The sequence below is a fragment of the Oncorhynchus mykiss genome, chromosome 9 (genome assembly GCF_013265735.2).
Source record: "Oncorhynchus mykiss isolate Arlee chromosome 9, USDA_OmykA_1.1, whole genome shotgun sequence".
In the NCBI taxonomy this organism is placed as follows: Eukaryota; Metazoa; Chordata; class Actinopteri; order Salmoniformes; family Salmonidae; genus Oncorhynchus; species Oncorhynchus mykiss.
Window position 1 is genome coordinate 59,428,518 of NC_048573.1, and position 27,071 is coordinate 59,455,588.

Below are 27,071 nucleotides of genomic sequence, written 5' to 3' on the forward strand. Positions count from 1 at the left end.
TCTCAGCTAGTCTGACAGTCTCTCTCTCTCTCTCTCGCTCTCACTCTCTCCTCCCTCCTCCATGCTCTCTCTCTGTCACTCTTTCTCTCTCTCTTCTCTTTCTCTCTGGTCCTTTAAGCCTGCTGCATCACAGGAGCTATCCAGTGCTGAACCAAATATTTTAAATATTTTATTTTTTGGAAAGCTGGGGATGCCATAGAGAAACACACAGCATTCTCATTCCTTCTCTTATGTCTTTTAGAGGTTGCATTTTCCTTTAACACAAGGATTACTTCTACTGACAGCCGGCTCCAGCTCTGCCTGTTTGCTGATTTCTTTGGGGGTATTACCTTTTCTCTTCATGTGTGATTCTCAGTTCTGTGTGTTTTTTATTCTTTGAAACATGCCCCGTTCGTTTTTGGTGAAGAAAATCAAGCTTGATGATTTCTCTAATCACCATCACCACCTGGACGACTCGTTCACTCCTTTCACACGCTCCATCACTGACTCTGTGACCAGCTTGGGCGTTCGTCTCAGTGAGAATGGTGAGTTTGCATGCCTCTGCACAGCACAGCACACAGCACACAGCACACAGCACACAGCACACATATGTTATGCCTGCCGTTGTCTAGGGTGTGCTACTGTAGCACCACTGCTCTCTTTGGTTTAGTTGTTGATTCCAGAATAAGAATGCCCCATGACATCTATATAGTAAACACAGTCGGAATTATCTTTTGATTCTGTATTTGTAAGTGGTTCTTCAGCCCTTGAGATGCCTGTTGTCTGCATGTTGTCTGGGAATTAATAACAGATGTTACATAAAGCCATCAGATTTTGCTCCCGTATCCCAAATAATTCTCTCCAGCACCACCAGCCCACCCCCATCGTGCTCCCAGACTTTTGTCTTTTGACTCTGATGAGAGGAAGACACAATTCAGGTCACAGCAGAGGATCAGCTTATGCAAATGGTGGAGCAAAACGTGCTTCTCGCCTGTAGATGTGTATCTCTGAATTTGTATTGCGTGCACAAATTACGGTGTGCCTGAAACATGCAGGCTGTCACTCTCCAGTCTTTGTGCGATCTGAGAAATATATGAAAATGAAAGATAACTGCTGGATGATACATTTGTCCTTAGCTGTTATTGTCCTTGAGTTTCCATCACAGTCCTCGCCCCCCTCTGCCCGCCTCCCTTCCCACCCAACCGGAGCATGCATGCACAGTCTCCCCACCCCCATCCCTCCGCTGCATCTTTCTCCTCCTTCCGGGCATTTGAAAACTAGCAGTGGTGGAGTTTCATCCATGCAGGCCTATCGCCGTCACAAGAGATATCAACGCAATGTACAGTACTGCCGGGTGAGGGGGGTTAGCTGGGGTAGAGGGGGAGCGAGAAGGAGAGAAAGAAGGAGAAAAAGGAGTAAAAAATGCTTCGGGCAGCATTGACGTGGGGCCACGTGACTAGGGGTATACAGTAAACATAGAGGAAATGGCCCATAGCGGCACAGTGGGCAACAGTAGGACTAGGCAGCATGCTAAGCCCCAGTCCAGTCAGAGCTAGAGAGAGACGTCCTTCACTTTCAGTCAGTCAGGTTTAAGCTCGCTCCCATTTTGTGGCCATATTTAGGATGCCAGATGTCTGTCTGTCTCTCTTTGTTATTTTGTCTTGGCAATAAGCAGATAGTTTTACAGTTCAGATCAACCTGTGAACATAAAATGCTCACTTGTTATTCAACCACATCACACAATACTATTATCCAGTGATTTTAGATTAGGAGCAGCAGCAACTGAGAAAAGATGAAGTTATGGAACCAGATTCATGGCAAAAAAAATATTACTTCTTTGAATAAATCATGTGGTTGAAATTTCAATCGTTAATAAAGCTGTTAGTCTCAGTCTCTACTGTTCTGTCATTGGTAAACACTACTCCACTTCTGTTGAGAAAGAAATATGCATTTTGATGGGAAAAAAATAAATATATATTATGGATTACTGCATTAGTACCAACGATTACCATTGTATGCAGACAAAATAACCCTTCTTGTCTTTTCAATGAAATCCCAAAGAAATCACAACATTGTTGAAATGCCTGGCGTCAGCGCTTTCCCCATTATGGAGACATTTGACTTGAAGTCTCTGTCGAACAACAAAGAAGGAGGGTGGGAGAGGGAGTCCATTAATAACATGCTCGCTTTGCATTAGAGGAATGAGTTAATACAGCATTAGTTCAGCCACAAATAATGAACTCTGTCTGACCTTAAGTAATTAAAACCTATTACACATGTGTAATTAATCAGGGGAATAAAAATCAAGATGTCCATATGTTTCAATAACAATCTGTTGCTGTATACAGTATGTTTGGCTATTTTCCTGTGCTCTCTTTATGGTACTGTATATTCAATGTTCTAAGAAAAAGAAACAAGGGGGTGCTATTAGACTTGAAATTATCTATGAAGTAAGAATTACCATTACCTTTAGAAGTTATATCAGGAGAGGAAGATATATCATGAGTTGTTAGCTATATAGGCTAGTCAACAAAGGGGTGGTGCTTTTGACCAAATAGCACCCTTGCCTTCCAATAAGATCCCAGTCTCCCAGTCCTATAGTATTATGGTAATGTCTTTGACAAGGAATGGTCTCTGAGTGGGAACCCTTGGGAATGGAGACAGCATTCTAAGAGAGCACTTAAAAATTGATTTTCTAATGACCTGATTCCTAAAGGCGAGCTTAACACTATAGCCACTTTGTTCTGCTGGTAATCCTGTGTATCACATTTCAGCTTAACTTTTCCATCACTGAACCATGTTCAGTAGGCTATCGTTGTATAGTCTTCTCCAGTCACTTTACTCCTTGCCCTGCATTATTTCTGTCTTATTTCCCCACACGCAGTGTGTTCCAACAGCTGTACTATTTTACAGATGAAGGCCTATTGATCAGCAAGAAACTTTGAATTTCATTAAAAACCAGTCAATAGTTAATTTCCACCACTTGCTGCACACAGTGCATAGGAATGTGTCTTTTCTTCTTCAGGATTCACAACACATATTAGAATCATATCTTTGTCCTATATGTTAGTAAGCTGTTAAAGTGGAACATGTTTAGATAAATGCATACAAGTGCGTAGATGTACTGGGCTAATGTTGGTAAATATTCAGTGTTGTTTAGCTCTTTACAGCTGCATGCCAGGAAAACGTTTAGCCCCACTTGGCTGCCTCACAACATTAAAGATTGCCTAGACAATAAAATGACCTGTCTGTAATATAACATCAGTCAATAATCCAGTGAGACAAATTGGAAATGTCCTGGAAGTGCTACTCTTTTGAGATAAATTAATATTTAGGGTGGTATCCAAGCTACTAGAAAGAATAAATAACTCCAAAAACAATTCAAGTGCTTTCTAGAATAAAAAAAAAAGTGTTTTTCAGTTTTAATGGCTTCTCCTGATGATTTATCATCCCCAAATACTGTAGTCCCCTGGACAGTCACCCCAGACCATAGACAGTGTGTTCTGCCTGTTGGGCCCAGCATGTTCAGGCTTAATTGGGCAAACAAAACAAAGATATAGACCTTCAGTCACAGATGATTGACAAACAGTACCTTGGAGTGAGCAAGTCACTGGGAGAAAGAAACGGTGACTAATCAATGAGACCACTTCAAGTAATAAGAGGGGCCTTCTTTCATAGGTGTCTTTAATGAGTAGTTATCTGCGTTTAGCAGCCACCACTCGTCTGTGCTGTAACTGTGTAATAAAGGTGAATGCTGTGGATAGTGTTCTGCAGCATCACAGTCCTGTGGTAAATGCTGTGTGATTTCGGGAGCAATTTGTTTTCTATGTGTGTATTCTATTGTTGAATAATTTACAAAAGGCAACCATCCATGATAATCATATAATCACACAGTCACAATGCACTTATCCACCACCACAACACTCAGCCTACTGTAGACTAACTGTCACTATCACTGTCTGTGTGTGTGTGTGTGTGTGTTTTGCCTTAATGTAACTATTAATGTGTGTTTTCTCCAGGCTACATCCAGGATTACATCACACCATCTGTATATCAGGGGGAGACGAAGATGGAGCTCAAAATGGCGTTGCCCGTCTCTGACCCTCTGTACACCCAGGTGAGCAGCAGGGGTGAGGAGTACTGTGACCCTGACCTGGAGCACCCTGACAGCCCCCAGTCCGGCATGACGGCCAGTGGATTCTACAGTGGTGAGGCGGAGGCCCTGACCGAGGGCTACACCATGGATGCCTTCTTCATCTCCGACGGGCGCTCACGGCGGAAGGGAGACGGTGATGGCCGTAAGGGAGGTCGTTCTGGTGCTTCCAATGCTGATGCCACAGAGGAGAGAGAAGCAGGGGCCACCGGGACAGCCCGTCACACTTGCAACGAGTGCGGCAAGACGTACGCCACCTCGTCCAACCTCAGCAGGCACAAACAGACACACCGTAGCCTGGATAGCAAGATGGCACGCCAGTGTCCCACCTGCGACAAAGTGTATGTGTCCATGCCAGCACTGGCCATGCACATCCTCACCCACAACCTAAAGCACAAGTGTGACGTGTGCAACAAGGCTTTCAGCCGGCCCTGGCTCCTGCAGGGCCACATGCGCTCGCACACCGGGGAGAAACCGTTCGCCTGCGCCCACTGCGGCAAAGCCTTTGCTGACCGCTCAAACCTCCGCGCCCACATGCAAACCCACTCTGCCTTCAAGCACTACCGATGCAAGCGCTGCAATAAGACCTTCGCCCTCAAGTCCTACCTGAACAAGCACTATGAATCAGCCTGCTTCAAGGGTTCCGGGGACGAAGATGATGACGAGTCCTGCTCTGAGAACTAGTTGCCGGAACCAGAAGGACGGAAGCAGAATTTGGAATCCTATACTGTAGGTTCTACAACCAATAACCCCCTTCACTCTGCCCTCCATGCCTTTTTCTTCCTTTTTTTAGAAAGCAATATTTTCACTGAGATTACGTGAAGAAAACTGTTATGATTATGGCAAAGACAATTTCAAAAGATGCTGGATCCCCCCCCCCCCCCCCCCCCACCCCCCCCACCCCCCCACCCCACCCCGCACAGTAGCTAATCATCCACAGATACTTACAATCAAAACAACAATCCTCCAAATAAATACTCTAGTTTTTAGCTCACACACAAACACACACACGCATTTGCACACACGCTCACACAATTATATATGAGGCCTGGCATGTGATTTTTTTAATCAATGACTATAATGATATTGATATCAATAGTAATACTATTTAGATTCCTGATATTTTATAGAAAATATTACAGGGAAAATGAAGAGGAAGAAAAATACATAAAAAAGGACTGTAACAGTTTTCTTTTGTTTTTTAGAGACAAAAATGACCTCTTGTATTTTTATGCTGCTTTTTATTTGCTAAGAATTTAATTATTTTGCAACTGCCAACATTCACTTTTTATGAAAATGAGTACTATGACAGTATTTGCATAAAAGGGAAATCATTTTAAAGTTTAAAAAGTACCCTTTTTGTCACACATATGTTTTTAATTCAATGGGTGTTATTTTTCTATTGTCCGACTGAATTTGTTATACATTTTGGTGCCAATTCCTCCTTGATTTTTGAAAGCAAAGCATCTTTGTAACTGTGGGTATTCAGAAAACTTCCAGCAAAACTCATTGAACAAACCTAAAGGCAAACTACATCAGCTGAGTACAATAGGATCATGAACCAGGGTCATTGTCAGTTCCATCAGAGAAGTTGTTTTGAGTTCTTATGGAGACCTGTTGAACAGGTTGTGGAATCACAAGATACCGGAGGCACTCAAAGTACACTCTCTTCATCATACTGGTAACTACAGTTTAACAATAACAACACTGGGAGGAGACAAACCAAATGTACCGATTGGTTGTTATAGGTGCCATGTGCATTGTGCAGTAACCTGTCTATAGCAATGGAAACCATCCCTGTTCTTCCTCCACCACGGTGGCTTGCATGAACTTTGCCACTCTGTGGTGTTTCCCTCAGTCGTAATAAGCAATGTTCATTACACTCTCTGAGGTGCTCTCCCTCTTCTTTTACTGGTATTACCTCAAAAAGGAAAATATATGAGCTCATGACATGCACCCTCAGTTACAAAGGAATGTTTTATTTTATTTTATATATGTTGCTGAAAGCTCTTTCTACCATTAGATGTATAGCATCCTACTACCTTGTAAATGGTGTATTTATTGATCTATTTATGTAAGTATTTATTTGTCAATGTATTAATGTATTTGTTATTCATATGTTTCTAAATGTATTCATCTATTAATTTATTCATTTATGCCATGACGGTACTTGTCTATTCACGTGTTGAAATATGACTTTCCATTGACCTTGTAAGATGCTGCTGATCTTCAAAGAAAATGTGTATATGCATGAAACTGTAGAGAGTCCATGGGACTTAGTTTTTTAAAGAGGAACAATGACTAGTATCAGCCATAACTTCAAACACATGATGAATGCAGATTAGATTTGTTTCACAGCAATAATAACTTCACTGGTACAGCAATAATAACTTCACTGGTACAGCAATAATAACTTCACTGGTACAGCAATAATAACTTCACTGGTACAGCAATAATAACTTCACTGGTACAGCAATAATAACTTCACTGGTACAGCAATAATAACTTCACTGGTACAGCAATAATAACTTCACTGGTACAGCAATAATAACTTCACTGGTACAGCAATAATAACTTCACTGGTACAGCAATAATAACTTCACTGGTACAGCAATAATAACTTCACTGGTACAGCAATTGACATGTATAATAATAATCCAAACTGTCCTGTTTGCAGTCGATTTAGGGCAATAAAATGAAACAGATGAAGAAGAAATGTTAATAAATCCTCCATCTTGTTGTTTCCCAAAGGTAGAGTCCACCCAACTGCCTCCCTTCACATATTAGCTGAAGATTGACCCTTGAAGGGTTGATGATCATGTCATGCAATGCTGTCCAAAGATAGCAAACCTTACTATTATGCTTTATTAGAAAACCAATGAAATCTAACATTTTCCACATAGAACATCAAACACTTCCTTATTCAACCCTCTGAATAAGATAGGGGGAATCAGTTATTTTCAGACAGATACACATTCTATTCTACCAGCTGGCTTGTCTTCCACAACTCACATATCTGTATTCCAGAATCCTGACAGGTTGAGTTAGTTGGAAGGAGGACTGAGGGGCCCCAATCATCATGCCAGAGGAGATAATGGCATTGGGAAGGCTTTTTTCCCAGGTGGATTAGCCAGGCTATAATAATAGCAATGCAGTAATTATAAAACAGTGTCGACAGCAATTGCTCTCCCGATTACCCTGCCAGAGCTTTGCTGCAAGCCATTAAAGCCCTGTAAAAGGGAAAAGTTGGGAATCAAGAGATTGGCAGATTTATCTGTAAGACAGTGTTTTCCTTATAATGTACACTAAGAGAGCTTTGGAAAGGTTTATGTAGCCTGGTTTAACAGTGAAAGGGGAATATGCACTGAAAAGACCTTAGAAGTTAAAGGAAAATGGGAATGTTTTCCAAAACCTCCCACAATATATAGGAAACAGTCATTGCACAAGAAATTTAAAACAACACTTCCCATAACAGAAAATTGCCACTTGGTTGGAAGGCTGAAAACAACCGGTGTTAGTCAGTGTGATACAGACTGCTTTCCATTTAGGACATCTGTCATGATAGGGATTTTGTGTTACAGTCACAGTTGCTTCCAAAATGAATCTGTTTGGCAGATTGCTCTATGTTGAATCCATGTGTTTTTTAGGATTAGAGGTTTGAAATTATGGGGTGTCTATCGGCAAGATAATGATATCTATGAAAAACATGTCATTATAATTAATGTGTCAATAAAATTGATGTTCTTCCATCAATTGACAAGAGAAGGCTTTATACAAAATCCTTCATTCATGTAAATCTCTTCATGACACATGATGTTATTGTTGTAAAATAATAATACACCATCCTCTCCCTCCCTAACTGGTTTTGATGAGATGTGTGGTTTAGTGGTGTGTGAGATGGTTCGACTGGGATTGGTAGAGGCTGTGGCGTGTGGGAGGATAACAGGTGTTTGCAGACAGACTGCAGATAGGGAGAGTAATTGAGTTGGTGAGCGACCTCCAAGGGGAAGGTCGAGCACCAGCAGACAAATGCACTGTCAGCTATTTGCATATTCTAAATGGATGACACAATCACAGTAATGGTGAGTTCTCCTTTAAAAACCTGTTTGGGAATAAATGGATTCTGCCTGCTTTCGTTCCATCCTTCTCTTATGTTTTACCACTACCACTTCCCCATACAATGACTCCAGCCTCTATATTAACCTCTTTCAATCTAAATATGTAGTCTTGGTTCATGATAGGCTTGGTGAACATACTGGACTCATTGTGAAAAAAAAATCCCTGTCTTCAAAACAACTCGTGGAATATTTGTGTAGCCTACAGGTATTTTGAGTTCAGAAGGAACTGGGTGTTTTTTCCTAAAATTATTTTGTAGCTTATCCTCCTACTTGATGGAGGGATCCATGTTTGTTCTGAGCAACATGACAACCAAACTGTACTGTATGTCCAATACAGATATGGATTTGATTGCAAAATCAAACTTATAGGCTGAGTTTAAACAGGCAGCCCAATTCTGATATTTTTTTCAATAGCTCTGAAAAAGAGCTGATGTGAAAATATCTGTTGTGATTGGTCAAAAGACCAATTAGTGGAAGAAATATCAGAATTGGGCTGCCTGTGTAAACGCAGTCATATTGTCCCAAAATGAATATAAACACTAAATGCAGAAAAGTAAGTGAAAATTTGTTCTGAAACGGTTGTTCTGAGTTTGAGAAGGGAAAACATTGTTCCTCTTTGACGATTTTGTAAATATATTTGTATATACTGTATATCACAGCAATAATATGACAATGCATGTGGACATTTACTTGTTTGCTCTCTTTGCTTATGTTGTCTTCTGTAAAGAAGACAAATACAGGTACCAACTACAGTGTGAGTTGGAATGTGAATCAGGAAAAGTCCTAATTAAAAGCTATCTGTCATAGGTTACTAACAACACTCCACTGCTCTGTGCACTCTGACTGGGAGATTTGTCCATGTTCTTATTCTTTAATATTTATTAAAATGTTATTGATGTGCCCGGCTTGGCTGCGCAATGATGAAAAGTGCCAAAAAGTATGATTTCCATAACAAAAGCCTTCAACATATTCTGGGTCGCTTGAAACCTTCCATATGTTCCTCAAAACAATGATTCAGTTTTACCACTTTATTTCAAACTCTCTTTTTTTTGTCTTTACTATTTTCAGCGAAGTGTGAAGAAATTTAAGCCATGATTTCTGAGGGGTGTTTTGGCTGATTTTATTCTGCTACAATTAATAATGATGATAACAATAATGGTGATAAAGATAATAAAAACAATAGCACAAGTCATCTACAGCTCCGTTTTTATTTCCTTGATAAGGCCTCTGTGAGCAATCAGACAACCTATTCATTTCATACATTCTTTCAACAAGCTGTATATTGCTGCATCTTCTCTAATACTGACTAATTTGAATTACGCTATAATATCAATAACAGATATGGCAGATCATTTGTTTCAACAAATTATTTCAGACTGATCCACTATGTCCACATCAAATCACTGGTGTTAAACATAATTTTTGTACAATTTATTTAGAGACCAATAGGCATGCAATGCTACAAACATACAGTATCTATCAAAATCTGTTCAATTTTTATTATGAGAAATATGACCATTAATATTTCTAGTGCCCATATCAACTGACCGATAAAACAGGACCAATATAGAAGCCCTGTTGATAGCAATACATTTCTGTGTAAGAGTTACTGAAATATAGGGTAATATTAAAAGCAAAAACATCTGTTCCAGAGCTATTAAGCCATTCTTGATCATAACATTTTAATGGAACATTGATTTTATGCCGGAGCTCCTCCTTCACCAGTGACTCAAAAGCCAGAGAGAAAAATATGGAACAAAATAAAAATGAATCATGGCAGAGAATGGGGATTATTTTTCTGGGTTTTTCTTGATTGGTTTCCAGGGAATACACACACTTGAATTGGTGGCGGTGGTGGTGTCCTTCAGTGTCCTACAGCAGCAATGAAACAGTATAATGAGACAGACAGAACAGTGGGCTGGGTAGGGAACGGGAGGTGGACAGATGCTTTGTAGTACATTAATTCAGAGGAATCTTTCTCCACTCAAGGGACAACTGGGACGATGCATTATATGTAAAGGTGTATGCTGCGACAGCAGTAAACTGTAGCCCCTCATTAGCAATACTTCAGAAAGGAAATGATGTACTTGTTTACATATTTATGTGCGTTTACGTGCTGTTCTCAGTAAAAAAAATCAAGCTCTAAGTGTTTCTAAATTCAACATTTATTCATCTAGGGGCGGCAGGTAGCCTTGAGCTGGTAACCGAAAGGTTGCTAGATCGAATCCCCGAGCTGACAAGGTAAAAATCTGTTGTTCTGCCCCTGAATAAGGCAGTTAGCCCACTGTTCCTAGGCCGTCATTGTAAATAAGAATTTGTTCTTAACTGAAAACATTGACACATCTGACAGAAGCCCTGATTTCTAAAGTAATGAGAATCCAACAAACACATACAAAGATTGTTGAAGCAGATGTGTCACATCTGCTCCTGCTATGCCCTCTAGTACTCATCCTGTGTCTCCTTGACCTGCCGCCACTCCCCCAGTGCTCTCTCCCTCTCTCTCTGTGTGTGATTGTGTGGGCGGAGACAGGTGTGCTGGAGTCAGAGCAGATCCCCACCAGCTGCAACTTGTTCCATAATCAAGACCTCTACAAATACACAGTCCTGCCACTTCCACACTGCCAGATCGTAATATCTGCTCAATTAGTCCATGTTTTTAGCCGGTTGTTCCTGTTGTGCCTGGTTTCCCTTGCCTGACACTGTTTTCCACTCCCAGCGTTCTCAATGGACAGCTTCTCGCCAGTGTCAGTGAGAGAACTGTGCCGGTCATCCTGCGTCTCTCTGGGAATCACCAGTAAAGGATCAGTCTCCACATAATCGACTGCCCTAACTCTCCCCTGATTCTTGGCCATATTTGGTTAAAGCTGCACAACCCACAGATCGACTGGACCGCTGGATGGGTAACCACTTGGAGTACATTTTGTCACACTAATTGTCTACATTCTGCCCTTCCCCTTGCCTTGTCTGTGCCCCAGTCCATTCCAGAATCCCCGGACCTGTCATCAGTTCCTCCAGAGTATCACGATCTAACTCCTGTGCTCAGCAAGCACCACACCCTGTCTCTGCTACTTCAGCAGCCATACGACTGTGCTATTGACCTCCAGCCTGGAGCTCCTCTCCCCTGTAGCCGGTTGTAAAACCTCTCTCGCCCTGCGCAAGAGGCTATGGAGGGGTACATCCAGGATTCCCTGGCTGCAGGACATGTCAGGCGTTCTTCCTCTCTGGGAAGGGGCTGGTGTTTTCTTTGTCAAGAAAAAAGATGGGTCACTAAGACCGTGCATAGACTTCAGTGGGCTGAATGGTATCGTGACATTCAAATTGTTTTGAAGGACCTTGAGGCTCACCAGCAACACGTTCACCAAGTTCTCCAATGGCTGTTGGAGAATAAGCTTTTTGTTAAGGCTGAGAAATGTGAGTTTCATGCTTCCTCTGTGTCCTTCCTGGGTTACATTATTGCACAAGGACAGTTACGGATGGACCCTGCCAAGGTCAGGGCAGTCACAGTGGTCTGTGCCCTCAAATCTGAAGTAGCTGCAGCATTTCCTGGGGTTTGACAATTTTTACAGACGTTTCATCCGTAACTACAGCCGTTTGGCAGCCCCTGTCACCACTTCCTCTCCGATCCTCACCCAGACAGCCCCAGAACCAGTTCGTCATCGAAGTGGATGCCTCCGACACGGTGCTGTTCTGTCTCAATGTTCCCCCTCTGATCAAAAGGTCCACCCATGTGCTTTCTTGTCCCGCAAGCTCTCACCTGCAGAAAGAAATTTCGACATAGGTACCCGGGAACTTCTGGCTGTGAAGCTGGCTCTTGAGGAGTGGTATCACTGGTTGGAGGTCTCGGTTCTTCCATTCATTGTGTGGACGGACCACAAATACCTGTCCTACATCCAGACCACCAAATGTCTGAACTCACAGCAGGCCATGTGGGCTTTGTTGTTTGGAAGATTCAACTTCACACTCACTTATCGACCCGGATCTAAGAATACCAAGCCTATACCAAGCCTGAAACCCACTCCCATCAGTTCCCCTGCCGACAACACAGGTTCCGAGGCAGAGACCATTATGCCATCCACCTGCATCCTTGTCGCTGTCTCCTGGGAGATCGAGTCCCGCATTCGCCAGGCTCAACAGAACCAGCCTGGCCCAGGTAACGGTCCTAGAAAGGCTCTGTTTGTTCCAGATTCAGTTCGCTCTGAAGTTCTTCAGTGGGCCCATTCTACTCACCTCACCTGTCACCCCGGCATGAACCAGACTGTCACCTTCCTGCGTCAGTGCTTTTTGTGTCCCACCATGGGGAGAGATGTCCGGGAGTTCATCTCAGCCTGCTCGGTCTGTGCCCAGAACAAAACCTCCACCAAACCCACTTCCGGTATACTTCACCCTCTTCCTATACCCAGTTGCCCCTGGTTACACATAGCTCTGGACTTTGTCACTGGCCTTCCCCCATCTAACGGTAACTCTGTCATCCTCACCATTAATGACAGATTTTCCAAAGCGGCTCACTTCATTCCCCTCCAAGCTTCCATCCTCCAAGGAGACTTCGGACCTGCTGGTATCCCATGTGTTTCGGCTGCATGGCATTCCCACTGACATTGTTTCCGACAGGGGACCCCATCCCAGGTATGGAAAGCCTTCTGTTCAGCACTTGGTATTAATTAATAACCTCTTGGAACCACCCATCCCGGATCCGGGATAATTGTCATCAACTACACTAAATAGCATAGTGCAACGGTCAAATAATCTTACTAGAAAATATTCATATTCATGAAATCACAAGTGAAATATAGCAAAACACAGCTTAGCCTTTTGTTAATCACCCTGTCATCTCAGATTTTGAAATTATGCTTTACAGCGAAAACAATACAAGCGTTTGTAAGTTTATCTATATTCTAGCAAAACATAATGTACACCTAGCGGCAGGTAACTTGGTCACGAAAATCAGAAAAGCAATCAAATGAATTGTTTACCTTTGATCTTCGGATGTTTTCACTCACGAGACTCCCAGTTAGACAGCAAATGTTCCTTTTGTTCCATAAAGATATTTTTTATATCCAAATACCTCCGTTAGTTTGATGCGTTATGCCCAGGAATCCACCGGAAATAGCGGTCATGACAACGCAGACAAAAATTCCAAATTATATCCATAATATCGACAGAAACATGGCAAACGTTTTTTCGATCAATCCTCAAGGTGTTTTTCAAATATCTATTCGATAATATATCAACCGGGACAGTTGGCTTTTCACTAAGACCGGGAGGAAAAATGAGAGCCAACAACTGACCACTGACCACAATGAGGACGTTTACGCTCATTCTTCAAAATAAAGGCCTGAAATTATGTCTAAAGGCTGTAGACACCTTAGGGAAGCCACGGAAAAAGGAATCTGGTTGATATCCCTTTCAATGGTCAATAGGGATGCATAGGAACACAGAGCTTTCAAAATAAGAGTCACTTCCTGATTGGATTTCCCTCAGGCTTTCGCCTGCAATATCAGTTCTGTTATACTCACAGACAATATTTTTACAGTTTTAGAAACTTTAGAGTGTTTTCTATCCTAAGCTGTCAATTCTATGCATATTATAGCATCTGTTCCTGAGAAATAGGCCGTTTATTTCTGGATATCATCCCCAGACAAACTGCCAGACCGAACAGGCCAACCAGTAGATGGAGACTGCCCTACTCTGTGTGATTTCGGCTAACCCTTCCTCTTGGAGTGCTCAGCTACCCTTGGTGGAATGTACCCACAACACCCTCATCAATGCCTCGTCAGGTATGTCACCCTTCGAGTGTGCTCTGGGCTATCAACCCCCCTTGTTCCCTGCCCAAGAAGTCGAGGTAGCGGTGCCCTTAGTCCATGACCACATGCGCCGTTGTCATCCCACCTGGAGGAGGACCGGGCTGCCCTTCACTGTGCCTCCGCCAGAACCCAATCCCAAGCTAACCGTCACCGTGCCTCAGCTCCAGTCAACACTCCAGGCCAAAGGGTATGGCTCTCGTCGAATGACTTGACTTTGAAAGTGGTTTCCAGGAAACTTACCCCCCCCCCCCCCCCCCGATTCATTGGTCCCTTTGAGATTGATCGTGTCATTAACCCCTCTGGTGTGCACCTGAAACTCCCGGACTCTTAAGATCCACCCAACCTTCCATGTGTCCCTGATTTAAACCTTTCTGCTCCAGTCCCGTGTCTCCTCCTGCAGCAGCTCCTTCACCCCCTCGGCTCATCGATGACCATCCTGCCTATACCGTGCGCCGGCAACAGGTGCCGCCCGTAGAGGGAGGGCTACTGTCACATCTGCTCCTGCCATGCCCTCTAGTGCTCATCCTGTGTCTCCTTGACCTGCCACCACTTCCCCTGTGCTATGTGTGTGTGTAGAGACAGGTGTGCTGGAGTCAGAGCAGATCCCCACCAGCTGCAACCTGTTCCATAATCAAGACCTCTACAAATACTGAGTTCTGCCACTTCCACACTGCCAGATCGTAATCTATGCTCAGTCAGTCCATGTTTCTAGCCATTTCTTCCTGTTGTGCCTATTTTCCCTTGCCTGAACCTGTTTGCCTCTCCGCTACAGTTTTGCCCGCTCTGACTCTGGTCCAACTTCTCGTCAGTCCTGCTACTCTGTCCTGGATTTCCCACTCTACGCTCCCTTGGGTTCCCCTCCGGACCTGCTTACCCTATCCCAACAGCTCTCGCTCCAGCCTCAGCCTCCGCACCGGGTTTCCGGCAACCCGCCAGAGCTTCCCCTGGCCTGCACTCAATCTTCCCCCCCGTGTTTCAATAAATACCTTGGTTACCTCATCCCAGTCACCTCGTCTGAGTCTGCTCTTGGGTTCACCTGTTCCGCTCCGCATGACATGTTGTCCCAGGCCAGATTTAACAATGACAATAAACAGGTCATTTCATTATGTGTCAGTAAAGTGAGGACCCATGGAATCCCATTACATCACCATAACTTCCCCCTGGATGTGCAGCCTGGGCAGGGCCAGCCCTGGGAAGAAGCGACGTAAACGGTCGCTTAGGGCTTACTGTTGAGCATTAGGATAGTAGAATGCACAGGGTCTAATTTTGAAATTTGGTTGTCCATCAACAGTTTCTCTCTTATGTCAGTCACTGACAGTCTCTCAATTAACCCATGTCAGCTAAAATGTTGACTGGTAAGTTAATCTAGCCAGCTATCTAAACGTGTAGTAATCATGGTCGAATTACAGGGCAAGTGCCCCGGGGCCCTGACCTCCAGGGGTTCCCCATAGATTTAGTCACTCTTAATCATGTCATGGAAAAATGTGTAGAATTGCAGGAAATTAGCTTTAAAACTGCAAAAATGTCTCTCCATCTATCATCCCGTATATAGGTTGAAAATGGCAGATTTTGTCATTGATAAGCCCCTAAATTGGAACCCTGTGGCCGTACAGTAACATGCTATGCAGGACGTCAGAGCTCAGGTTCTCCGGTTTGCAGCGCTTTATGGGTTTTGACTGACAGACTTTATAAACTTGAGTACCTGTCACATTCTGACCCTAGTTATTGTGTTAAATTGTTTGTTTTAGTGGGTCAGGACGTGAGTTGGGTGGGCATTCTATGTTTTGTGTGTCTAGGTTGCTTTTCTGAGTTTGGCCTAGTATGGTTCTCAATCAGAGGCAGTTGTCGTTAGTTGTCTCTGATTGAGAATCATACTTAGGTAGCCTGGGTTTCACTGTTGTTTTGTGGGTGATTGTTTCCGTGTCTGTGTTTTACACCACACGGTACTGTTTTCGGTTTTTGTTATTCACGGTACGTTTATTGTTTTGTATAGAGTGTTCAGTTTATGTGTTTAATAAACAACCATGGACACTTACCATGCCGCATATTGGTCCTCTGATCCTTCTCGCCTCTCCTCTTCAGACGAAGAGGAGGAAAACCATTACAGTACCACGCTCGACAAGAAGAGGCCCCCATCCTTCCCGCTAATTGGGGTACTTTTGCACATTTGTTGTCCGAGTGAGGGAAATGCTGGAAATCGAGAGGAGTCAAAGTGTAATGAAAGATGAGACATTGAGGATGATAAATACCACTTTGATGTCATACAAGCAAACCACACACCCATGAGTCCAATTACACCTTTTTCTCCCCAATTTCGTGATATCCAATTGGTAACGTAAACTAACTCACTTTTGTACATTGCGCTGGTCTGTACAATTGACCTTATTTTAGCGCTGAAAACACAGAATAATTCCAGATCAACTGTAATATCAATACCATTGTAAAGCACAATTTCTCCCCTTTCCAACAAAATCAATGACGAGACCTTCATGATGTCCATCTCTGCATGATTCAAGAAGGCAATGAGCTCCGTTGGGTATTTCAAAAAATGGTGGGTGGGGAAGCGAAACCTATTGCGTGATTGTGAGAAGGAGAGATGTCGTTTGGGGAAACAGCTTTTTTCACTCGATCTGTCCAACTTATCACCTTATAGCCTCTAAAATGTAAATAAAACACTATAAATAGTTTATATAATGTGTCATTACATACCTATTTGAAGGTTTGTATCGAATTTCAATCAGGTTTTTAGGGCGGTGCTAAAGTGATCTTCAGAAGTAAACAGGGGCTTTTGAGGGTCATAATAGCTTGCAGTGATGATGCAAAAAATGACTAGGTATCCCCCCTTACCCTGTCCCTGTCCCATGTTTTAAACAGTGAGAGAAGTGCTACACCTGGTGGAGTGAGGCTGTAAGACAGAATTAGTTGCTTTATGTGTGCTGTACGTTACGCCATGACACGTCACGATGTAACATACAGCGTCGGAGGGATCTGTTTTTTCAACTTTTCTCCAGTACTTTAGAGCCATTACCATGTCAATCAACGCTTGAATAGAAACGCAGTTCACACCCCAGATTTTAATGTCAACACAGTCGCTACAGTCCCATTCGTTTTCTTTGCTGCCTCGTTTGAATGTCGCAGTTGCTCACATTTGTACTGAATGGGGTTAGCGTACGTTAGTTAGTCTTGTCCCATCGCTGCAACTCTCATACGGACTCGGGAGAGGCGAAGGTCGAGAGCCATGCATCTTCCGAAACACGACCCGCCAAGCCGCACTGTTTCTTGACACACCACCCGCTTAACCCAGAAGCCAGCCGGAACCAATGTGTCGGAGGAAACAGCTGTACAGCTGGCGACCGAAGTCAGCTTTCATGTGCCCGGCCTCCACAAGGAGTCGCTAGAGTGCGATGGGACAAGGACATCCCAGCCGGCCAAATCCTCCTCTATCCCAGACGACGCTGGGCCAATTGTGCAGTGCCTCATGGGTTTCCAGGTCGCGGCTGGCCGGTCGCGGCTGGTTGGTCGCGGCTGGATGGTCGCGGCTGGACTGTAAAATGATCAGACTTTAAATGCTGAGAGAGATGATTGAGACGACAGTCATGGCTTGGTGGACGTCCTCCTCACATCATGGCACCGTCGGAAATGGACCCTGGTCAAAAGCAGCGTACTATAGGGAACGGGGTTCCATTTGGGACACATCCTCATGTCTCTCTGGTGCCTGACAGGCTACTGCCATCTACTTCCCCCACCAACTGATCCAGCCACCCGGCCATTAGGAGCGATTATGATGTGATGAACTTTTTATTCATTATTTTATTAGACCCCAAAGAACAGTGTGTATCTTGCTCATTAAAGCCTCTCGATTCCTCCCTGGTCTGCTTCATCAGCTGAGACTGCCAAGCTCTTTAGCTCAGTGTTCTTGATGTTTGTGCTGTTTATGTAAAACCCATCTGTTTGCTCATCTCTCTCTTGGCAGAGTGGCTACCTCTTCCTTATGCTTCTCTTTTTAAGTAATGTCAAAATAAGATTTTTGTGCATTTAAATCATCTGAGTTTCACTTTTTTTTAATCAATGTTCAGGCAAAACATTTTTAAAAGCACTGCTTGAATTAGGCACAGCCCAACTCCTCGCCTTTATTTCCTGTTTTGGCTGAATGGTCCACATATGTGTTTGTTTTTACATTTATGCATGTTCAACACAGTGTATAAACACAAACTGAACATCACTGTAAGAATAATTCTGAATTTAAAAGCATGTCACTGTGTAATACATAAAAATAGCTCATAGCTCATAGCTCTGCTGTCGGAGAGTTGGCAGGTAATTGTCTTGAGGAGCTCCAGCGCGACAATCCCATGGGGGCTGAAATCTAATATTAACTGCAAATCATTATGTGAGAACTAATCTTCCGTGACCTGACGTTGTACCTGTATGACTAACTCAATCTAGGTTATTTAGATATGTTAGCTACTGTACTGGGAAGTAGTGCTGCTGTGACAGTTATGGGCTATAGAAAGTGCAGTGGGACTTCTGGAAATACAGTACATACTGTCGGGGTCATTTACATGTTTGTTGGATGTGAGTGACAAGACTTCTTCCTCTCCTGTAATGATCTGATGTGTGATTGATAGTATATCAGATGATCTGATGTGTGATTCTCACAGTTTGTGCGATTGACAGCAAAGCAGTAGTGACTTGGATGTGGCATTGCATATATAAAGAAATTGATGTGCTGACAGTGGAGAGATGTGTTACTTAGATTTGTAACCTCAGATAATATTTATATTTGCAGCTCAGATGAAAACCAACACACATGCAAATATTTAAATAAAATAACTGCACTGTCCGTTGATAAGTGAGGATGGCAACATCTACGGCTCATGCTAGGGAGAGTACAGTGTTGTTTTAATTCAATAACTTATACATCTGATACATTAAATTCCTCAGTATAGAAGGCTAATGCTTTGAGCACAGAGCATAACCTGTATACTATATGCCATTTGGTTTGTCTGAGATTGTACACCCTACTTTGCCAAACTCGTTATTCTATTCCATTGTTGACTTTTAGGACAGGTGTTTTTTACCCTCTTTATCAATGGGCTTTAGATTGCAGCTAATAACCCTTGTGACCAATTAATAATATTCAATCCTATTGAAGTTCAAAGTATTTGTTATGATTTAATGCAGTAACCTGCTTCTCCTGTCCAATAATTCATTTTTAATTGTCTCATTAGTGGGAGAGCCTGACTGCGGGTTGGAGAAACCATCAATTGTTCTTCCTTACTTTGAAGCTTTCCAGTAATACCTGGGCAAAGCACCAAGCCCAGACATCCTTTTAGTTACCACAGCAACCTGGCTCACTCTTTGAAATCCCTACAAAAATATCATTTTTATCTGCACATAATCATCAAAGTGTTCTTTGAAGGAAAAGGCATAATATCAGGTTCTAACACTTCAAAACGAAGTGCGAACCTCATTATAAAAAGTTTGTCACCTAAAGAGTCTGTTTGCTTATTCATTCGGTTTATTTATTATTTTCAACTGCATGACTAATTGCTAGGATACATGTTTATGAGATTCAGTTTGGCTGGAATGTTAGTAAATTGTATTTTGTCTCACATACAGTAGAGAATACTGCAGGTTCTGATTAAAATGTCTTATCATCAGAAGCAGACTATTACAAAAGTTCCTGTGAACTTGAATCATTTTCTGAACTACACTCCCTAGGATACATAGGGAGATATAGCAGCGCTTTTAAATATTCCTTTGTCATTTCTCTCCATCATGATGGGATACAACACAACTTTGGGGAAATACGGTATTATTTTGATTCACATCAACTTCATGTTTTAAGATTGTATAATAATAATGCATTAATGTATAATAGTCCAACCCTATAGTTTTGGCTTTCCCATTTAACATATCAGATAAATATGGTAGACCTATGGCACAATACATTGGCATGATAAGCAGGCTAGAATAGGGTGGAATCCGGCTGCATGGTCAGGAAGATGGCAGAAGCAGATGTTTTGTTTGAAACTGATGGAACATCGAGTGGAAATGAGAGTGAGAAGAAATGGATTACAGTGGTGAGCAAAAAAGGAAATAAGAGTTGTAAAGTGGTCGTGGAATCTAGTGAATCCAAGGTGCTATCTAGAACCTAAAAGTAAAACGTTATTTGCCATATGCGCCGAATACAACAGGTGTAGACTTTATCGTAAAATGCTTATTTACGAGCCCTTTCCCAACAATGCAGTTCCAAAGTAAGAAAAATATAAACAAATAGCAAAAATATGAAAAAAAGAGAAATAGTAACACAATAAAATAACAATACCGGTACACAGTTAATGTGCAGGGGTACGAGGTAGTTGAGGTAATGTGAGTGTTATCTGCATAGCAATGATATGAGAGACCATGTGAGGATATGACGGAGCCAAGTGACTTGGTGTACCGACAGAAGAGGAGAAGACCTAGAACCAGACCTAGAACCGAGCCCTGGGGGACACCAGTATTAAGAGTACATGGTGCAGACACAGATCCTCTCCATGTCACCTGGTAGGACTGGCCTGCTGGATAGGATGCAATCCAAGAGTGTGCATAGCTTGAGACGCCCAGCCCTGAAAAGGTGGAGAGGAGGATCTGATGGTTCACGGTGTCAAAGGCAGTGGATACAAAAGAGAGAGAGTCAGATTTGGCAGTGCAGAGAGCCTCCGTGACACAGAGAAGAGCAGTCTCAGTTGAGTGACCCGTCTTGAAGCCTGACTGGTTAGGGTCAAGAAGATCGTTCTGAGAGAGATAATGAGAAACTTGATCAGAGACAGCAGACGCAAGTGTTTTGGAAAGAAAAGAAAGAAGGGATACAGGTCTATAGTTTTTGACGTCAGATGAGTCAATCGTTGGTTTCTTGAGGAGGGGAGCAACCCGGGCCATTTTGAAGTCAGAGGGGACGCAGCCAGTGGTCAGGGATGAGTTGATGAGGAAAGTGAGGAATGGGAGAAGGTCTCCAGAGATGGCCTGGAGAAGGGAGGAGGGGATTGGGTCAGGTTGTCGGGTGGCCAGACCTCATTTAACCTGCTTTCGTTTTTGCTTGTAAGCAGGAATCAGGTGGATAAAATTACGGTCAGAATTTCCAAATTTTGGGGGCAGGGAGAGCTTTGTACGTGTCTCTGTGTGTGGAGTAAAGGTGGTCTAAAAAGAAAATCCTCTGGTTGCATGCTGGTAGAAATCAGGGAAAACAGATTTAAGTTTGCCTGCATTAAAGTCCCCGGTCACTAGGAGCGCTGTTTCTGGATGAGCATTTCCTTGCTTCTTGAAGTGCATAGGGGATGTTGTTCCCACCAGGACAATTAAAACCTATCCAAATAAAAAACATGTGGATGGCAGCATTCGCGCAAAATTGAATGCACAAACCATTGCATTTAACCACGGCAAGGTGACTGGGAATATTCTAGTCAAGGCCTGTCCTATTTGACTATTTCTGTACATGTTCTATTCAATCCTACGTATTCTTCAGATATAGTACATATTCTATCCATATACTGTCCAAAATGTCTATACATCCCATATATATACATACAGTACAATCGGAAAGTATTCAGACCTCTTCCCTTTTTCCACACCTGACAGCCTTATTCAAAAATGGATTAAATCAAAAAATGTCCTCGTCAATCTACACATAATACCCCATAATGACAAAGTGAAAACAGGTTTTTAGAATTTTTTGCAAATTTATTACACATTTTTTAAAAGTATAAAAGTACTCAAACCCTTTGCTATGGGATGTGAAATTGATCTCAGGTGCATCCTTTCCATTGATCATCCTTGACATGTTTCTACAACTTGATTGGAGTCCACCTGTGGTAAATTCAATTAATTTGACATGATTTGGAAAGGAACACACCTGTCTATACAAGGTCCCACTGTTGACAGTGCATGTCAGAGCAAAAACCAAGCAATGAAGTCGAAGGAATTGTCCATAGAGCTTGGAAACATGATTGTGTCAAGGCACAGATCTGGGGAAGGGTACCAAAAAATGTCTCCAGAGGTTCCTCTTTGGAGATGGGAGAACCTTCCAGAAGGAGAACCATCTCTGCAGCACTTCACCAATCAGGCCTTTATGGTAGAGTGGTCAGACGGAAGCCACTCCTCAGTAAAAGGCATGACAGCCCGCTTGGAGTTTGCCAAAAGGCACCTAAAGGACTCTCAGACCATGAGAAACAAGATTCTCTGGTCTGATTAAATGTAGATTGAACTCTTTGGCATGAATGCCAAGCGTCACGTCTGGTGGATACCTGGCACAATCCCTCTGGTGAAGCATGGTGATGGCAGCATCATGCTGTGGGGATGTTTTTCAGCGGCAGAGACTGGGAGACTAGTCAGGATCGAGGGAAAGATGAACGGAGCAAAGTACAGAAAGATCCTTGATGAAAATCTGCTCCAGAGTGCTCAGGACCTCAGACTGGGGAGAAGGTTCACCTTCCAACAGAACAATGACCCTAAGCACACAGCCAAGACAATGCAGAAGTGGCTTCGGGACAAGTCTCTGAATGTTCTTGAGTGGCCCAGCCAGAGCCCGGACTTGAACCCGAACGAACATCTCTGGAGAGACCTGAAAATAGCTGCGCAGTGACGCTCCTTATCCATTCTGACAGAGCTTGAGAGGATCTACAGAGAGGAATGGGAGAAACTCCCCAATACAGGTGTGCCAAACTTGTAGCGCCATACCCAAGAAGACATGAGGCTGTAATCGCTGCCAAATGTGCTTCAACAAAGTACTGAGTAAAGTGTCTGAATACTTATGTAAATGTAATATTTCAGTTTTGTTTTTTTATACATTTGCAAAATAATCTAAAAACCTGTTTTTGCTTTGTCATTATAGGGTATCGTGTGTAGATTGATGAGGGAAAAAACCATTTAATCCATTTTAGAATAAGGCTGTAACGTAAAACAACATGTGGAAAAAGTGAAGGCTGGTTCGAGCCCTGAACTCGGTGGTTCAGGCACTGAATGCTGGGACAGCAGCGTAGCCTAGTGGTTAGAGCATTGGACTAGTAAAAGGTTGTAAGTTCAAATTCCTGAGCTGACAAGGTATAAATCTGTCATTCTGCCCCTGAACAAGGCAGTTAACCCACTGTTCCTAGGCTGTCATTGAAAATAAGAATTTGTTCTTAACTGACTTGCTGTTTTTTAATTAGGCAAAATTAGGCAAGTATATTTATTAATTTTGAATTAATAAATATTAATTAATTTATATATATACACACGTCACCTCCTCAGGCCTTTATACTCCGCACACCGACATTGCTCATCCTATTATTTCTGTATTTATTAATTCCATTCTTTTACTTTTTAGATTTGTGTGTATTGTTGTGTATTGTTAAATATTACTGTACTGTTAGAGCTAGGAACACAAGCATTTCGCAACACCCGCAATAGCACCTGCTAATACTGTATGTGTCTGCGACCAATAAAATTTGATTTGATCTGAATATATATTTGAATCCGACAAAAGGAGTACAGTTTTAATTGTTTTGTTTACTTTTGAATATTATAAGTATATATTTTTTCGCCCTTCCCTTATGACAATTATTTTTCGTTAAAATTTGTTTTCACCCCATTCAGTAGTAGGCGGCATGCACCTTTTTTGTCGTTTGCAGATCGCCATAAACACCATAGAAGAAGAAAATTATATACGACACTTCCGCGCTTAAAGCCAGTACGACTCTAATCAGAGTTTCCATTCAACAACAGAGCGATACGATCCTTGTTTCAGCAGGATGTTGTATCTATATACCTTATGTCATGCCTTATTGGAATGGATTTACTGATAGTATCTGTTGGAAAAAAAGTTTGGATGTTGCCACACACATACCTACTTGTTAACAAAATTAAGGAAGTTTCCTTTAAAATGATTCATAAATATTATCCTGCCAATCACTATATGAAGAAGTTTAAGGAAAACATCAACTCAAATTGCTCCTTTTGTAATGACCACCCAGAAACAGTTTTGCATCTTTTTTGGCATTGTATGCATGTAAGAAAACTGTGGCAATTGAAAACTGTGGAAACTGTGGCAATTGAACACATTTATGAAGATTTTACACTATTGTGGAGAGATGTACTGTTTGGATTCTTTACATACAATAGAAATAAGCAGAAACATTTTTAAGTAATTAATTTCATTATTCTTTTGGCCAAATTTCATATACACACATGTACATTTAAAACAGAAAACCACATTTTCGTACCCTACAAAAAGAAATTGAACTGCATTTTAAGACGGTTAAATGCTCTACTAACAAAAAAGCTGTTAGAATTGTAAGTATATGCATGCCCCTTAAGGTCCTTGTGTAATTGTAATGTGATATTGTACCCCCTATGCAGGGCATTCTGGGCAATTATGGGACAAGGCGTGCACTCTTTCAAGTTGCATTAGCTCTAAAACCCAACATTAGCATGGATTTAGTCAACAAGTAGTACAACATTACAAATAGTTTCCGAGATGTGAGATTATTCACTTGTTCTCTGTAATATAGTATAGCTTTGGAATCGTGACATTACGCACTTTCGGTGAAATAGGCAGGTTTCTCGACTCATACCCTGACTTTGAGAAGGGACTGCGTGACGATTAGCTTAGCAACCGCATGACTCAGCATGACAACATGAACGCGATTTTTCGGCAGTCTGCTGGGTGAGACGTTATACGTCCATGCACGATGGGCTTCCTATCTCCTCATTTTTTAAGTATCTCTGCTCTAACTAAACGTTTCGATCTTTGAAGAATGGGAGCGATGGAAACCACACATTTTTATTTAACAGTTGAGCATCTCTCATAGCCTAATATAATGGACATTAATAAAAACAACGAAAATAGGTCTATTCATTCGGACAACGTCGAGGAAGTTCATAACGTGCCAATTGAATTTATCATACGACCAATCCCTCCTGTAAAAGACAAGAGCAAAGTTCATAGCCTTATTGGTACAATACCGGTAAAAATGTGGCCTAGTTCTGCCTAGATCAAACCATAAGAGAGAGTGTTGTTATGTGGTGGTGGTATAAATACAGACGGCGGCAAGAAAATAGTAAAGACTATCTTCTTAATTGAGAAACTAGGCTACTATAATAGACTGATAAACCTCTAGTGTGAATGACACATTTTTGCCATGTTTATTGAATGTATCGAACGTGTATTTCCCTGTTCTGTGTGATAAATGACCTCTGAAATAGAAAAACTTACCAAATACAGTAATTTTCCTCATAGGAATCCACAGACATCTGCACTGTTCCTCCCATTGATATACTCTGGATTAAGGGAAGGGAAGGAGGAAATTACTACTACTTTGGAGGCTGTCACCGGTTTGAGGCAAACAAATGGTTGAAAATTAAAAACATTCCAGCAAAGATCTTCAAATCAAATGTTGCAGACCTGCACACTTACTTGGGTGCCTCAACCCCAGACCTACAGTGAAATGTGATTAATTGAGGACTGTAGAGCCATGTTATACTCCATGTGAATCAGTGTTTTCAACTGTATATGTGCAGTGCAAGTACTGACAAGTAGGTGGAGATGTAACTCTGTTTTATATCATGTTGTTATATCATGTATTTCCCCTCCTGTATCACATTTGATGCTGAAAGTTGGAGCATTGTGTAATATTTCCAAATGCAAATAACCCCAATTGCATATCACAAATAGAAATAAAGTAAGATTCCTTAAAGCTGCAATATGTAACTTTTTTGTGCAACCTGACAAAATGCATATAGAAATGTGTGTTAAAGATCTGCCATTTTCATTGAAAGCAAGTCTAAGAAGCAGTAGATTTGTGTTATTTCTATGCTTCCTGTTCTTAAGTTTTTTGTTTTCGCTTTTACTTTTGGTTTTGTACACCAGCTTCAAAAAGCTTGAAATGCAATATTTTTGGTTATGGAAAATATATTTCACAGCGGTTTAGATGGTACAATGATTCTCTACACTATACTTGCTTATTTTGTCACATAAATGGCGGAGCGATTTCTGCATAGAAATCTTTAAGAGATGTATACATTTTTTATTAACATAATTGGAAGCGCTAATAGTTATTTTAAGTGAAATGATAATGCTACAACAAAAGACGTGTAAAAGTCTAAAGTAATTTTTTGACGTCAGATTTGCACACAAACTTGAATTAACCACACAGATCTAAAATCAGAATACAGCCCTACGTCAAAGATCTTTATAACTAACCCAAGTTAGACCAGAACCTGATCATTGATGAAACACAGTCTGGCTTTATGAGGAACAGACATATGTCTAACAATGTCAGACTAGTATTAGACATACTTGGTTACTCAGACCTAATAACCGAGGATAGCTTCATATTATTTTTAGATTTTTATAAAGCATTTGACACAGTAGAGCATCAGTTCCTCTTCCATTCCCTTGGCTTTGGGGATTTTTTCTGTAAGGCTATTAAGACTCTATACAAAACGTAACAGCTCTATCAAAATGAAATATGGCACCTCATCTAGATTTGAGTAAAAGAGAGGAATTAGGCAAGGTTGTCCTATCTCTCCGTACCTGTTTTTATTAATCACCCAACTTCTTACAAATTCTTTAAATAATAGTACAAGGTATTTCCAAAGCTGGTAACAAAATTATTTTAAGCCAACTGGCTGACGATACTACACTTTTTCTGAAAGATGCTAACCAAATTCCCATATCGATCAATGTGATACAATCCTTTTCCAAAGCATCTGGTCTATATCTTAACATTAATAAATGTGAACTCATGGCTGTCAAAAAAATAAAAAAGTTAGATCTGTCGTTTCCAATGGGAGCAAATTACTCATAGTGGGCAGAACAAGCAAGGAGGTGGGCAGAGCCAAGCACGAGCTAGTGAGATCCGATTTGCGTGTTCTAGCATGTATTTGCATATTTCCGTTAGGGAATGCCTACTCTGTAAAGTGCGTAAGCATTAACTAAATTTGCCCTTGCATTCCTTATAAACAACACCATTTTTAGAAACTTTGGCAAAGGGTAAAGTC

General features: G+C 41.8%; 1 protein-coding gene and 1 long non-coding RNA gene across 2 annotated transcripts; one reads left to right on the plus strand and one right to left on the minus strand.

The window, feature by feature from the left end:
- LOC110532532 (transcriptional repressor scratch 2-like) lies at positions 1–9,440 on the plus strand. Its single transcript, XM_021616518.2, has 2 exons — positions 1–524; positions 3,999–9,440. Exons 1-2 carry the CDS (start codon positions 383–385, stop codon positions 4,814–4,816), a joined length of 960 nt encoding a protein of 319 aa, XP_021472193.1. The 5' UTR covers positions 1–382; the 3' UTR covers positions 4,817–9,440.
- Positions 9,294–25,581, minus strand: LOC118966081. Its single transcript, XR_005053306.1, has 4 exons — positions 25,486–25,581; positions 25,285–25,349; positions 16,088–16,241; positions 9,294–10,122 (listed from the first exon to the last, which is right to left on the minus strand). It is a non-coding gene; the product is annotated as an uncharacterized LOC118966081 (long non-coding RNA).
- Positions 25,582–27,071: the final 1,490 nt, after the last annotated feature.